Source organism: Trachinotus anak, unplaced genomic scaffold, assembly GCF_046630095.1.
Source record: "Trachinotus anak isolate AG129_WGS33_773 ecotype Australia unplaced genomic scaffold, CSIRO_AGI_Tana_v1 ptg000025l, whole genome shotgun sequence".
NCBI lineage: Eukaryota > Metazoa > Chordata > Actinopteri > Carangiformes > Carangidae > Trachinotus > Trachinotus anak.
In genome coordinates, this window is record NW_027273876.1 from 5775340 (window position 1) to 5792229 (window position 16890).

A 16890-nucleotide genomic window follows, 5' to 3' on the forward strand; every position below is an offset into this window, starting at 1 on the left:
AATCAAATGACTGGTATGGTGAAGTGGAGTAAAAGTGTAAGTGATGTAAAATTGGAAGTTTAGAAGCTTAAAATTATGCTGAAGTACAGTAATTAAGTACATATGTTATTTCAAAGAGGGTGGAAAAGGACAAGTTTGTGTGCATGTGTATCAGCGCATAGAGAACATTATTGAGAAGTCACATTAGGTCCTGTTTGGTGTCAGGGCTTTGACCTCATGATCCCATTGCCCCCTCTCCGTCACCCAGTGTAGACAGTTTGCCCTTCAGCAGTTTCCATTGTAAATAAGTCAAACCAAACAAATCCATGACGGAGAGTGTTGGAGAATGCCTTGCCACCAGAGCGCTCTCTCTTAGGCGAAAAGAAAGCTGGGAAAAAAAAGGCAAGTTGCCAAGCAATTCCTCTGGTGCTCATTAAGTTTTCAAAATAAATGTTTTTTTAACGCTGACCTTTGAAACGTGAAAAAAATAAAAATAAAATAAAACAAACTAAATAGAAAACCTCAGTGTGTCCCTTTTGTTCTTGTGCATTTGGGTAATTTATGTGGGATGGTGACACAACAGCTCGCCACTTTCTGAAATTACTTGATCCCAGGATGCTGGAAATGGCTCGATGCCCCGTGAAGCTGCATCAAAAGGTCTGTCTGAATGTGGCACTGGCTGGTGCCACTTCACGGGGAGATGGCATGACTTCACGTGTATGAACTGAATCCGACTTTCAACATGAAATTAATATGAAACAAATTCAAACCCGCCTTTTCTCCCATGCTAATCTTATTGCTATTGATGTGTGTCTGTTCGGCATTATTCACAAAGCATTCTTTGATCCCCTCCTGGTGGGAATGCCAACTTCCACAAAAGCATATTTCGGCTTTTACAGGCACTTTTATAGGCACACCTGGAAATTGCCCCATAAGGGTCACAAATTGAAATATTACGACTGTTACAAATCTGCTCAGCACCTAACAGCCTTGCCAAACAACAGTCCTGATAAATACTAAACAGTTTTAACTGAATTTGTACCTGACATCCACGTGCTCTCCTCTACTTCAAACTTCTGTCTCTCCTCATTCTCACTTTGTCTCTGTATGAGGTGACTGAGACAAACTTCAAGTTAAACTCCTTCCTTCCCTCTTCATGCGTCTACTTGGCTCTAATTCTTGAGCAGACTTTCTGCACGCCTGCTATAAAAAGACAGGGTTATCTATCCTTTTAGTTTGAGCCAGGGTAGTTTATGGTCACTGCCACAGTCACTCTGCCACAGTGCGAGAAGTCTGAAAGGCTCCACACTTGCTGAGACTTCTACAGACATAGACAGGGACTGAGATATAAACAGAGAAAGAAGTGCATGTTGACATCTTGTTTTTCAGTGGTGGCCAAAATGTCTCCAACACTTTAAAGCATTTTGCACATTTACCTTTGGACTGAGATGCTAGAAAACATCCCTGATGTAGGGATTTTACTCTTTGTGTTAATTTCCTATATCTACACAAACCAGAGGGTCATGAATCAGATTATGTTATTCGGAGCATACCTCAGAAAACAGACAAAACAAACATATCCAACATGAGTTACAGTCTTAATGGGTTGTCTATTAATCTCCAACCTTATTCACCAGCAGTTGTTGTCATCACCATGTGTGTACTGTATTAGGCAATGGGCTCTGGTGTCGCTCCACTGCGGAGCTGCTGATGGCTAAGGAATGATAAGTGGAGGGATAAACCTTTGTGGGGGTACAGAGAACCTTGACCACTCCTAAGCATCCAGTTTCAAGACTTCAGAGACACACAGAGTCCCATTCAAAAGAACTTTCTGGCACAGAATCTCAGTGTAGAGTAAATACAATCACATTTGTGCTTCACATGCACAGGTGGCTGGAGGCTGGGATGTCCCTCGCAGGCTCAGGCTAACATATGGTACAAACTTAAATGAGTTAGTCCTGTTGATTCTTTTTATCGACCCTAAAGAATGTGTTAATGTTAAGGAATTGTTTGATTCACTTTCTTGCAAGGAGTTAGATGAGGAAATCTAGATGCTATATTAGCTTAGATGCTAGATTAGCTTAGCTTAGCATTAAGACTGAAAAAGGGGGGAAAACTAGCATGGCTCAGTGCAAAGGGGACACATTCTGCCAACCAGCAACTGTAAAGTTCACTGATTACTTTGTTTAATGCATACAAAAACTGATGTGTAAAATTAACAAGTTGTGGTTATGTGCAGTGTACAGAAGACAAAAAAGATATTGTGTTAATTAGTGAGCTTCAGAGGTGGTAGTATACACATTTTGTTAACTTTATATAGAGCTAGGCTAGCTGTTTCTCCTGTTTCCAGTCTTCATGCTAAGCTAAGCTAATTGGCTACAGGCTGTAGCGTCCAATCTGATTCTCCACAAGAAATTGAAGAGTTGAATTTCCCAAAATGTCAAGCTATTCTTTAAAAACACATGTAAACAAAATCGGAACATGGTATCCTTTAATACAAAGACATATATATTGGAAACATGCTTGGTTGAGAAAACCACAATTTTATCTAGAAATCAACTGATCTTTAAGGAACCGTAAATTTTGATGGTTAACAAGCCTTTAATCAAGCATGACAGGCGTTCTGTAGTGTATAAGCCTATTCCAACACTTCAGCCTATGCAAAGGTTTTTTTGTTGATGTCTATGTTCTTTTGGATTCCAAGATGTGAGATTTTTCACTAGAACTTGAATGCAGTCATAGAGTTGGTGAATAGGTTAAACCCTAGATCTGAATCACCACCTACTTAGCTGGTGCCCTGAGTCAAGGAGTTTCTGCCCACCAGATTTCATCCAGTTCTGTTCCCTGTTTTTTAAGACAATTTGCAAACAAAGAGACAGAAGTGGAAACATACTTTTCTTTCCAAAAATGGAATAACATTTATTAAAAACCAGAATGTTCTTTTTTCAAGTAGGTTAATCGAAAGAGTGGGAGGAGGCTGTTCAGTAGAAAGATTCATGAGCAACTAAATGGAAGTGAAAGATTTCCAAAAAAAAGTCTATAAGACTTGAGCCACTGTTTTTAACATTTTTAACATTCTTGACCAAAAAGAGATGATTTAAAATTCGTTGGTCGGCTGGTGTTTGCAGATAAGTGAGTGATATCTCACAGTGAGACACATTAAAGTATATTAACTCTGGCTCCTTCATGGTTTTTCTTCAGAGTTCTGTTTGTACTTCAAAGGCTTGGCGCCATATTTACACACAAAATCTGCTTAACTCTAGGACACTGTGTATGAGGTCCAAATCTAAATTTTCCCATCCTGGCACATAAAAATAATAATTATGTAAGAGTAGAGTTTGAAGTATCTTGTGACCAACTGAGTGTCAAATAAACACGCCTAACTGAAGGCCAGGGTTGGGTTTTACATACCGTACATGATCATCTTCATCTGAACATGCCAGGTCTATCTCCTCATCACTCACTAAGGTCCTGGCTCCAGGTTCTGATCCCAATGTTCCCAGATGAGCCTGAAGCACAGCTGGAATCAGGATCTCGCACCTCTTTTTGCTTCAGACTTTCCCTCCTCCACATCACTTTTTCCATCCCTAAGTGCAGAGACAGATGCATTATCAATTCAGTCCCCACTGCGATGCTAACAAAGGCATTATAAAGAGCATGTCTGTTTGCTGTCATTGTAAGGAAGCACATTAGAAAATCATTTAATTGGCATTCACTCTCAACCTCTCCATTTCCGCTCCTGCTGTTTGTTTGTGCTGCTCAAAGGGCCGTGTTGCCATGGCACCTATCTGCATTTTTCATTTGCTGCTTTATCATGTGGCCATTCCCCACTTTGTGCATCCGCAGATATAATTTCCTTTTATACAGCTGATTTTATGGTTGGCTTTGCTGTTTGCTTCACCCTGATGGGTTGTTCCCTCAGAAAGTGAGTGTGGTTCTGTTTGTAAGCTGGCTATCTCTGAAGGAACAAAGGAAGTGAGCACCTGGAAAGCATCATATTGGATATGCAGATCCAGGTGACCTTTAAAAAGATATGATCACTGACCACAGTTGGTTAAAAATGAGTGTTTATTGTTAGAACTTGACATTCTACAAATAAAGTTGTTATAATGTCTCATTTTAATCCATTTATAAGCATGTGTTAAACACCTGTAGTTTGGTTCATTTGTTCTGGACCAAGGGAAAAAATTATAGACTGTTGCTTTTTAGTTCTGGTCTGGTTCATATTCACACAGAACTTTTGTAAACAAACCAAAAGCAGTAATCATAAAGTCTTATGGACTGACTGCTCTGCATCATTAGCTCATGGGGAAATCAAATTTCTGAGACGGACAGCAGGTTATGAGCCACATTACTGCACCTAATGTGTTTATTTTATATGTTTATTCATGTTCTTTTGTGTCACAAACACCTCACGAGTATTGATAGTCAAGACTTAAAATGTATTTCATAAATGTTGATTAAAAGATATTATGGGACAAAAAGCATTTTCCAGCACAGATTAAAAAAGAGTTCATCTGGCAGCTTTGACATGAGTCCAAACAGAACACACCAGAGTTCGTTTGAGCCAAACCAAACAGGTTAGGTGTGAAAGCACCCTGAAGGTCTCATTATGCTTATAAAGGACTAGTTTATGTGAAGCGTTCTCTGAACATGTGTAAAGGCAAAAGTGTGAATACCTGTCCCAAATGGCCACCCTCAAACAAGAGGAGTGAGATGTGAATAATAGCACACTAACAGCACAGTCTCTTCTTGAAGACATTCATTGTGTTGCACACAGCTGAACACACAAAATGTGATGGAAGAACGTGTGTGAATAATAAAGCAAGAGAGCTTGAGAAAGAATCCAAACTCTGGATGATCTCCCCTCACACATTATTCCAATAAAATCATTAGCATACATAAATGGGGTGGTCTTTGTGTGTGAACATACATTAGTTCGGTTCATTTCACCATTTCAGAAGTCGGGAGGCATCTTATTACTTCTATGACGCAAGTAACAAAGAGCCCACTAATGATAGCTGTCACAGAAAATGCAAAGTATAATAAACTCTGGAGCTACCTAACTTGTGGCTGCCTGCTATATTCAGGATTCTCTTTACATGTAGAATTTCACTTTGAGTTTTATGTTCAATAAAAACCACACAAAGCTCTAGTTTTCCTGTGCGTGTGTGTATTCTTGTTGCTGAGAAGTTTAAAGTAGAATTAAAAAAATAGACAGTATTATACAATGGTTATTCATTCATGGGCTTCAGTATTTGTGTGGGCAACATTTATCCTACCTTTTATTTGAATGGATCAAGACTCATTGGTACTTGTGATTCATTCTTGACCTTAGAAACAAAACAATCTCACCTCAAAGTCCTTTTACAGTTGTAGCTGTTCTGGAGCTTTCAATCATATAAGATGATCTTCATCAGCAGATGGAGTTTGCCAGTTGTCACAGAGTAAATTTCCATTCTTCTGAGCACTTTAAAGGAACTATTTTTTGCAAAGTTTTGCTATTGCTACATAGACAGCGTCAGCATCAACAGCTGTTTGCTTATAAGTCTTCGCAAGAGCTCCAGTCATCATCGTGTTTACACGAAACTAGATTATAATACGTCCTCTGAGCAGCACTACCTCGTCAGGGCAGACTGGATGCTACACTGACTCGGTATTGGAAAGTGATGAGATGAGCAGACCGGACCAGAGCTAGCTGGTTAGCATGCTAACTTCAGCATAGGAAAAGAAATGATAAAAATAGAAGCAAAAAAAGGATAAGGGGACGTTATTTCTTGCCAAGTAAGTAAACAGCTGTTAATGCTAACGTTAGCTATGTAGCAATAACAAAACTTAAATATAGCTTCGAATAGTTCAAGATTTTGGGAAACACAGTCTTGTCAGTTATCTCTAGGCAAGAAAGTAAATAAACATATTTCCCCAAATCTTGAACTAGTCCTTTCAAAAAAAAAAAAAGTAAGTTTGTCATAGGAACATCGTGACTCACTCAATGGCCTAAGTATTTAAGTGTGTAACATTTTCATACTAGTTTTTCTTGCTTTGAATGGATCAAGACCAAGAAGTATTTATGTGGCTTTTAAAGCTTTATACATCAACTTGTTCTTTATCCGAGTCCCTGATCTGCCCTCGGCAAAGATAAAAAAGAAATCTGTTGACGACTTCATGTGCGATCTTTTCATGCCCTGGGTCCTGTTAGCACCTTTTTTATCATCCGAGGTGTGTTTATATGTGCTGTAATGGCACAAGTGCTGCAGCCACTGACCTACAGCGGATTGTTTACATATCAGAATGGGCATGATAAGTGATTCTTATCCTTCACTCCGGTCTTGTATATTGCTCAGTGTGGTTTGATATGTGTTATTCTTTGCCTGCAAGTTTGAACCACATGGATGATGAAATGCCAGTGGGCAATGGTAAAATAAATTAAAAACGATAAGAGCATAAAAAATAATTTAAAACCCTGAGTTGTATTTCTGTTGGCTCCCGGCAAGGTCACATTATATGTGGAGCCATATGGATATGAATGACATGTGCGGCACACCAAACTGATGAACAGAACAGCTCATCCTGCTGTCAAGCTCTCAGGAAAGAGCTCCATGTTGACGATGGAGCATGAAGTGGATGTGGCACTCTTCCTTCTTAAAACAAATGAAAACCGCAAAATATCACATCAACGCAGATGAAAAGAATTTGGGGCCTTGCCTTGTTCCCCTCAACACTGGCAAAGCCCGAACGCTGAGAACAGGAACTTCCTGGCACAGTTGTGTTATTGTTGCAGAGAATGATGAGGGTGTGAGCCAGGTATACAAAGTTAGTTCAATAAAGCTTTGACCAAAAACAGCAAATTGTGCAGGAAAGATTGAGAGGACGCCAATACTGTGTCTGGGAGTACCCTTGAATATTTTTTTTCTTTCAGTGTATATTGTATGTATGAATACTTGCAGGTATGCAGGCAGAACAGCAACAAATGAGTAAACTGTGGAAAGACAAAGGGTCAGCAGTAATTCGTATGCATTTCCAAGTTCATGGCGCACTCAACACACACTCAGTCCAGCGGTGGAAGGGAGGAGGACATAGGTGGAGTCAGTCCTTTGCCAGCACACAGTATCACTACCCAAATCTCAGGTTTGATGGTTCAACCCATGCCAGTAGTTCCCAGAATGTCTTTCTTGTCCATGTGGGAAAACTTAACCTCACATGAGATTTGAGGGGTATTTGTTTTCACCTACTGTCACGTTGACGGCTAGCCCATTTGGGACGGATGAAGTATGATGCCAAAATGCGCTGTCACGTCTTCATGCCACTTAAGAGAAGACATTTCCAGAGGTAAACACATAACTGTGTGGAGGGCCAGTCAAATATGGAATATTCACATGGATGTTTGGGGAAATATTCCGGGCGCCTGTTTGCGTGGATATCTCGACATCTCCAGAGTGTTTTTCACGACACAGTGATCCCAGATGTGGCCTTTGTGTTGTCGTCCAGTTCCGCACTCTTACTCTAACCGGCCTGGGACACACGCCACTGGTTTGGTCCTCAGAATCATGGGTTCCCTTTTTAAGGCAACGTGCTGTTTATACGGACTGTGCCAACTGGATCCATGATTGCAGGCCACTGGTTTATTTTAATTAGCCATGGAGAGCAGTTCCGTTGGATTTGACTGTGACTCACCCCGTTTTCAAAACATTAGTCTCCATCAAGTCCCACTGTTGCCCTTTGAGGTTGGGTTTCATTTCAGATTAGTGAAAAGGAGGGGCCATCCCTGATGCTGTGCCATAATGTACTGTGTGTCTAGGTGTGTGCATTTATGTGTATGCTTGTGTTTGTGTGTGAGACAGAGACCATATTACTACAGCTGGGCTAGTGAAAATTTAATTAACAACACTAGAGTGTGTATTTTCCCACTCGTTCCTTTCTTATCAGTCGCGCAGAAATTGCTTTTGTCGGACAAACCAGACTTCCAATGGCAGCAGTGCTTGGGTTTATGGAAATATTTCATGCTCTGCCAGGCCCCTCTGCTCTTAAAAAAACTCTTGACACAGAACCTACTGTATAAAAAAAAAAAAAAAAAAGCAGAACTAAATTTCAGACGGCATGGTGTCTATAAGCCGATCAAGTTGAAAGAAATGGCTCGACTCACAAGAGCCAATATATGCAGTCTTCTGTTGCTTCTCTTGGAATAGTACGCTGCACCTTTAATTCTACATTTGGTTCAAATAGATTTGATTTTACATTCAATTTACTGCACTCGAGGTGGCTGTCCAACTCATCCGCCATACAGAGTCCAGGAGAATTCCAGTCTGCTGATCCTGAATGTGAGGAACTAATGGAGAACACACACCTGTTCTGGTGAGGTACTGGTGCTTTACTGAGGCTAAACAGACATTAACAGACCAGTGAAGTTTAATGTTATTTTGTCTTCCATAATATAAATGTATTTTGATTATTATGAGAGCCTGATTACTATCAAAGGACCAATGCAATCTCAGAAGTTGTACAGTAGATATAATCATCACTCAGGGATTCATGCTGCAATTTTACAACATCAATTCCTCAGACCCAGACAAACAAAGCACAGATGAGATGGTATTTCCAAATCCATGGCTTAGAATGGCTATATTTAAAAAAAAAAATCCCTTTGTGATTTCTACATGATTTTAAAATAAAAATAAAACTCAAGCTCGACAGTAAATGTCTGTGGCATTAAGTTGTGTGGAGATACTCAGTCTGACAAAGTGTTGCATTCATAATGTTGCAAATGTGACATAAATGTGTGTAATCTTTGCTGCAAAAGATGTAACATATCCTTATTGAACTGTAATATCGCTGGGGGATAGCAGCATTTTTTCCTGTGATACCGGCAGTTCATTTCCACTGCCTCTTTGGTAGAGTGCTTTTAGTGAATCTAGCTGATTCAAAACACATGAGCTGCATACGAGAGACTGAGCCTCCGATTCAAACTTGCAGTAAAGATGGCTTTTGATGTAGCCACATCAGTACACTCAGTACACAAGCGTAGACACTTGCAGAAAGAAAAGCGGTCTGACATTTCCAACTTATCACATGGTATCAGGTTTCCTTTGTGTGCATATGCAGCGGCCTGGTGTTTGGAAAGAGCCGAGTGAAACTGTTGTGGACTCTGCTTTTATTTCATCAGCCAAAAGATTCAAACTGATATCCTTCATTCTTCCTGTAACTCTAATTTCTGCTCTCTCCATCTCCACCTCCCTGCAACCTTGAACATGTTGTTTAGACGTTGTTTATGTGTGTATGTGCGTGTAACTGCTCCATAGGATAAACCAGCTTTCCATTGCAACCACTAAACATGACATTTTGCTTTTGCACGGCCTCTGAGAGGAGTCGTAACCAGATGACAGCCCCATCCAACACACACTCATTACGCCCTGCAAAATGCTAAATTGATATTGTGTGCAGATTGTGTGGGAAAGACAACTCCAGCTATGTCATTCTTACTTCATTCTTTTATTGTTGAAGAAAAACAGCACACCAACCCAAACGGCTCGGCAGAGCACCTTTTAAACACTCATAACTGCTGTAAGCTGCAGCTGCATGAGGATCAGTTACATTCTTTATCTCACCTTATAGAGCTTTTCCGAATGAGAACTATAAATTTCCAGGCTTGTGCTGCTCGACAGCGACCGTTTGTGTATCTGTACTGCTTTTTTTTTTTTTTTAATCTCCCTTTTTTCACATTGGCTTCAAATTAATTTTCTCGCAGCTGTTAACAGACGTCGAAAGAATAAGGGGTTGTAATTATTAAAAGTCTACAGGGGGATGTTACGTAAAATAGCAACAGAGTGAGAAAGCAGCCAAAACTGTAGACTCACTTCACTCTAGAGAAAGAAAGGAGAAAAATTACTGTAAAAAAAAGGTCAACACTTTTCTAGTTAAATCACTAATTTCCTGAGTCATTAAGTAACACAAACACCTTTAAAAGATGTAAGAAAAATCTAATTTGCACTTAACTGAAACTAAAGTCACCCACAGAAACTGTTGAGAGAAAAAAGGCTATTTAGAAAACACTCAATCAGCAAATTTATTCCTTGGCTGTTGTTTGCTTCAGGTGGACACCAGCAAAAAGTGAATATCTTGAAACACTTGAAAGCACTGTGGAGTGTGAGTTACTGCACAACCTCTATTGAAACCGAAAGAAAATAACTTCACTTTAGAAAAACGTGTGTGTCTTGGAGGACCTGCTAATTCATATCAGCCCATAAAATGAAATCACCATCATTTCAGGGGAAAATTGCCTGTGTTCATGTTAACTCAATTTTTTACCCTCCATATCCATTTCACACTTTATGAAATGCATATCAGACATGTTGGCCAGGGCCAAACAGATATATCACAGTGTGTCTTATTGCAACTGGAAGGATGTGAAGATTTTTGAAATGTAAACACAGCGAACCCATATGGGGGTCAGTTACTGTTACCCTTCCCTATGCCAGGTTTTATTTGTTTTATACTTGAATGATGATCACCTGATAATAAGGCAGCTACTCAGGAAAGGAATGGTCTGAATGTCAGAACGCAGAGGAGATGGCAGTAGTCAGAAAATACTTGCCTTTTGTACCGCAACAGTTTTCGATTCCTGACTCATCCAGCTTGGCACATTAAAATAACAGCCCACACACTGAAACAATTATGGGAATAATATGGAGTGTTTTAACAGCTGTAGACTGGGGGAGGGCAGGGTGAGAGGCTGCGCGACCCGATGAATCCTGGAATGACAAGAGAAGAGAGACCTATCACAATGGTTACCAGCATCTCAGTCCCAGATGACAAAAAACGAACATTTAAGTATCAAACGAGTTGAAAATGAAAGGGTTTACAAAGCCGCTGTTTTCTTGTGACAGTGGAGGGTTCAGAAATATGTGTTCAGATAAGTTGATTCATCTAGACACAGCTTTGGCACTGCAATACTTGATATATCTTCACTTTTTTTAGAAGAGATACAGTGGGGACAGAGTCAAGCCATCAGTTTCCCTGTGCTTTTAATCTTTATGCTAAGCTACACTAATCACCTGCTAACTCAGGCTACCTATTTGGAGCACAGACATGAGTGTGATATCAATTTTCTCATCTACATCTTGTCAAAAAAGCAATGAAATGAATTGTTTTAAGTGTTTTAAAAGAATCCAACAAAGAGAGATGAGGCCAGAGCACAGGTCAGTCCACAAGTTTATTTGTGTGACAGCAGATAAATCAAGTTTTTTTCATGTTTTTGCCAACTCCATTGTCTTTACCCAGCTCCCTCAGTGTCGTTTGTGCGACCACAGATAAAGTCCAAGGGTGAATTTCTCTCCCAGTCCGACCATGGAGCCAATACTGCTCTGTCTTCACGGTGATGGAGACCCCTACGAGCTGCTCAAGGGCTCGAACTTGATTTAGAACTAGTTTTCTTCTCTTTCACATGTAAGTAACTTGATGCTACATAATGTTACATGTCTGTTTTCATTAGTGATGGCTACAGCAGCATGATAACTTTAGCTGACCAATATTATGAATTTATTCAGTGCTATCGCTAGCTGGCTAACTGTCGGCACTGCTGTGGAGCTTATCACGGCAATGCTAGCATGGGCTAATGGTAGTGGTTTGTTTTCTGTTGGCTCCTGTGTCCATGGAGTAACTTTATTCAGTTGTGCCACTTTTTAGTTCTAGTGGCTGCGTTGAAGGGAGGAGGGAGGGAGAGGTCAAACTGTCACAAAATTGCGCTTGAATTTCAAAAACAGACTGCGCCATTATTGGTTAATCATGTTGCTGGAATACAATACAGAAGAAATCCCAGTTGAGTTTTCCTAATAGGTCAAAGCTACTTCTATTTCCATTTAATGTCAGTGAAGGTTGATGTTCCAGTTTGGAGACTGCAGTGCATTTCAGACGCAAGTATTAGCTCGTGGAGTGACAGCTGCTGATAAAGGAACCGTTTTACTCCTTCACTTCTCCCCTGGCGTCTGGCGTCTTTAGCAACAAATTCTTACCTTCGGGGGGCAAAATGCTCGTCCTCCTCATACAACGCAGCCATACTCCTCTCACCACACGAGCCCCTGGGAAAAGCACATAAGACGTTCTGCTCCGTGACCTAAAACATCTGCTGCTAATATGGGTCAGTTTGGAAAAAAAAAAAAAGAAAACTGCACATGACAACTAAATGAAAAACACAAATGGCATGAATCAACCAGACTGCATGTTATTTCCCAGCACTTGTATCAACATGCTAGGGAGCCTGCTGAGCTGTGAAATATCTAAGCTAGGACGCCCGTTGGTTCTCCACAGCTCCAAAAAAGGCTCTTCCTGGGCCAGGGTCATGCGAGGAGAGAGTGAGAATCCCACAGAGTATTTACTGTACAAACAGCAGTCGAGTTATCATGTCTGGAAAGTGGTATTTGTTGTGACTGTTGTTTGGTGGGTTATAGAGAGAGAGTGAATTCAGCTGCAGGGTAAATGGTAATGAACATTTTCAGAAGTCTGAATTGCCTTGAATATTCTGGGGATCTATCTAAAGTCTTAAGTAATAATGTGAGGTAGAAAGTTTTTGTATGAAGTGATAACCTCCCGAGGAGAGACTATAGTGGGCCAAATCCATCAGAATTTCCATTCATTGTTATGCAAGGGCAGCAGCAGTTCATCCCACGCTGCAGCTTCTTGATTAATGCAAACTAAATGACTCACTTTTCAACAAAAAAAAAAAAATCACCATCACCCATGTCAGCATCACAATCCAGCTATAAGAAAAACAACCCTAAAAGATTTTGTGCGTGGGGGCAACTTGTGTGTTTATGTTTTCACCACACAAGAGCCATGAGAGCCCCTTTTCTTATCAGGTGCCGTGACCTCTCCAAACAGCGAGAGCTCTGCTGGTATCAGGATTCAGAGGAGCACAAACATCTGTACTTGACATGAGGGAGCAGCTAATTGTTTGTCAGACTGTGATTAAGTGCATGAGTCAAACTATGAGGAAAGGCACTGATAAAGATGTCCATTAGCTGTCCCGAACTCTCTCTCACACTTAGACTTTTTTGGCGTTTTGCTAAAACTCTGAACCTTAAATAGAAGCCAGTCACCATTCACTGTACGTGGCAGAAGTTATTGTTCATAGAAATAATGTTGGTGGCACAAGATTTCAAATAATCCCTCTTCGGTTAGACAGCCATTAAAGTACAATTGTGTCCAGCACCTCTAATCCTCCTCTGCAGCTCTGGGCCCACTTAAGTATTTTGTTCTTCTTCTGTGGTGCATGAAGACCTTTGGAGTCCTGCGTTACAATTAATTTTCTGTTCATTTTGTGGCAGGAAGCCGTGTCAGATGGCGTTTGCCATAACTTTTCCTCTGTGAATTGCCCTTTTGTTCCAAAGGTACCGCTCCCTCCTCCCCCTTCAGACGATATGAGTCTACTGACCTCTAAATAGGGAAGTTTTATGCAGTTGACCTTTAACTTTTTACGTCTCTGTATTTATGTCTGAGAAAATAGCGAAATTATGACACTTAACACTGTCGCCTTCATGTGTCTGGAGCTGCTCTGTGAAGACTGGGAGCCATTGAGACCACAGGTCAATCCATGACACCCTTCGCTCTTGTTTAATAGTGACGCACTGAAACACATTCACCGACGTGCCACGAAGACCTCAGAAACGGGATATTCAAATGCCTGTCTTCGAAGTAGATTCACACTGCATCAAAATTCTCTTTGATTACAGTAATATAAAGAAAAAATATACAGTATAAGTTTACATTTAATTAACATTAATTACAAGATTATTTCTAAATAATTTTTGACATCAGTTATTGCTACATGATCAGTCAAAAACACACAGAAGAAGAGACGAGACTTTAACTGCAGAAGCAATGATAATTGGGTGAAACATTCAGGTCTGAATACGTCTATCAGCGGTGATAGTGGGACCCCTAGTGGACGAGTACTGAAACATCAATGCTGCCTGTGAAGAATAGCACAGTGACATCCAACTGCCATGGCCTCTGGTGTTAAAGCACCAGTGTGTCTGATTTTGTTTGTGTTTGTTTTTTGTGTAGGTCTTTTGTATAGAATAGGTCTTGCAGATAGATAAGAATCTCTTTGCAATTATCAAAATGCATTCCAGATGCTGCGCTGTAAAAACAGACGGTCCCTCGGTACAATCAGTCAATTCATAAATGAAAACACAAAAGTTTCAACTTAATGAAATAAACACAAACAAAATCAAAGGTGATGGGAAAATAAAATCTTGGTACCTTTACGGTCCAATTACCCACAGTGAGTCTTTATAAGGAATGAAGCATTGATTTCAACCTCAACTAATTTTGGTGTCACCTCCGCAGCCCATATCACTGCTTTTTGACATGTGTTAGCTCTGAGCCATGTATGAGCAACAGCTTTTCACAATCTGCTCTTGAGGGGTTCAGTCTTGTAACGAGGGCCCAGTAGCCCTTTTGATTGTCCTCCTTGTGTAGTCACAGTGGTTTCACTCCACTCTTTTTGGCTCAATCAAGGGTCCATGAACGCAGCGAGGTCCAGCTCCAGAAAACAAGAAGCTGCCCGCTGTAGAGGCACCACTGAGACCCAATCAATGAGCAATCACACTCCCTCTTTATCTATTTGGCTTGGCTGGATGTGGATGTTAGTCCACATATCTCAGTAATGGTGTTCCTGTTAATTGCCTCCCTTCATAGTGTTGCACTTATGATCTTTATCTGCAAATGACGTCAGAAAGTCATATGCATCTTGTTTCCAGCCTGGCTCTGCTGAGTCCTGACAGGGAACGGTTGGGAATGGTGCTGGCCGTGTGGCCCAGCATTTAAAGCTGTGCTAAGATCAAGTCACTTGTCGCTCCCATGTGTTGATGTCACTGATCTGTCAGTTGTTCAGTATGATCCTAGTGTAAGTTCAGTTCAGTTCTCCAACAGTGTCCACAATACAGTGACTGCTTTTCACAGCATGTCCAGAGTATGTTTTCTCCAATGAAGTGATTTAGTCACCGTTCTTATCATGAGCCAGTTCCCCCTGAGAATGGCGTGATTTGCATATTCACTGCGCCTTTGCATCTGACGCCCATCTCGTTAGACCTGGCGATGGTGTGATATCTGAACAGCTCCGGGGCAAGACAGCCACCCGTCTAAGTGGCATGCAAATATAAAAAAAAAAACAATGCGGATCAAAATTTGGTTAATCACATTCTGCACCATGACTGGCCTGGACCGACCTGGCCTGGAAAGATGGTGCTAGTGAAGTCCCGGTTATGAGTCCAAGCCTGCTGCTGACACAGCATGACAGAGATTGAAAAATTAATTTGACAAATGAACTATGATGCAAATATGCACCTTTGGAGATGGAGATCCATGTAGCTTGAAGGTCAGCCGGGTCATACTGAATCCTCTTTTGTTGCCTTCTCCCCAACCCTCAACCCTTAAAGCCGTCTTTCACTGTGAGGGCCCTTAACTGTCGTTTCTTTCAAGCCTCTCCTCGTGCATAAATAAACCTGTACCCTCCTCCCCGACCAACCCTTGGGCCTGGTCCAGGGAGCAGAAGGTCTAAGGGCATTCCTCAATGAAGACTTTCCCTTTTCTAACTTTGCTTTGATTTTACGCTCATTATCCCCCCTGCAGCTCTACAGCTCCTGGACAAGACTGTGCTGCCTGATGAAGCTAAGCTAAGCTTGGGGTGGCAGGAGGGGCTTGCATTGTCTCCCTACGTCACACTGCCACATGAGAAAAAAAGGGGGGGGCACTATTATCCCCAGTTTTCTGCAGACCAAATCAAATTAGCAGCAGAGAACTCCTTAAAGCAGACATTCTCCAAAGAGGGACGTCTTGCCCAGCCAGTCCTCCTCATAATCCTTTGTTATTCAGGGCCAGCCCAGCTGTTGTGCTGCTGCTATCAAAGCAGAGGACCTTCCCTCCCTGATCTTCAACCTCCTCGCCCCTAATGATGCCCTCAAGGCACTGGAACTAGAGGGCAGGTGGCAGGGTGATAGGTCACTCTGGATGGGACGAACTCCACGCACTCTGACGACTTCACTCATCTTGTTTGAAGAGTTAAAAATCCACAAAGATTTGTTGTCACAGCAATGACGAAGGAGACAGAGCCTTACTCAGGATGGTTCATTAACCGAGGGAAAATTAGGAGATGAGACTACGCTCCTTCAGAAAAAAAAACCCAAAACCAATCTGGTACAAACAGTAGGTGTTAAGTGGCAGCTGCTGCTTATTATAACTGTTGAAATTTGAGAATAATTGCTTGAAAAAAGCATTTTTGTAGAGTTAATTTAAAAAATGAATCATCGCTGTGGGGTAAGGACAGATTTAAAAATATAAAAGTGTTCTAAATTATGAGAATACTACTTTTTATTTAAATTTTCATGCAGTCAAATTATAAAATAAAACTGCATAAAAAAATTAAAACTGTGTCCCTCCCAATATAAACTATAACTAAATATTTAAATGGAAACTCAAGATTCAGCTTCAGAGAAAGAAAGCAAAATCTAAAAGAAACAAAGAAAAAGGAAATAAAAGAACTAAACTTAAACTTTATGCTACAAGTCTAACTACAAATTAAACTGAGCTGCTGAAAATTAAAGCAAAATAAAGTCTAAAGCAAACTGGGAAGGAAAGCTGCAATAACTCTGGGCCAACATCAGATGATACAATACTGACCCCTAGTGGAGTTTAAATGAAACATCACATTAAAAGAAAAGGTGATTTGGAAAAACAAAGATGTAAATTGTGCAGTGGTGAATTATATATCATCAAAAAGAAATCATAGATCATCTGTTAATACACATGTGACCTTCCTCACTATGTCCTTATCCCTGTTGGAAAGTTCTCAGTCACACCTCTGCATGAGTTCCCTCTTGGCCTGGACAAGGTCTTCCAGCCTGAATCATCCCTGCTCTG

At 40.8% G+C, this 16890-nt stretch overlaps 1 protein-coding gene across 3 annotated transcripts in view; it reads right to left on the minus strand.

The window, feature by feature from the left end:
- The window catches only part of fbxw10 (F-box and WD repeat domain containing 10), a 22107-nt gene continuing 5217 nt past the window's right edge, over positions 1 to 16890 (minus strand). The window contains exons 13-15 of one of the 3 annotated variants that reach the window (XR_011685014.1): positions 11985 to 12050; positions 5335 to 10724; positions 2560 to 3566 (exon numbers count right to left, since the gene is read on the minus strand). Coding sequence is in view for 2 of the 3 variants with exons in the window: in XM_071462045.1 (XP_071318146.1) it covers positions 10646 to 10724; positions 11985 to 12050 (145 nt within the window). In the remaining variant the exon portion in view is untranslated. The other 2 variants (XM_071462045.1, XM_071462046.1) reach the window with 2 other exon arrangements.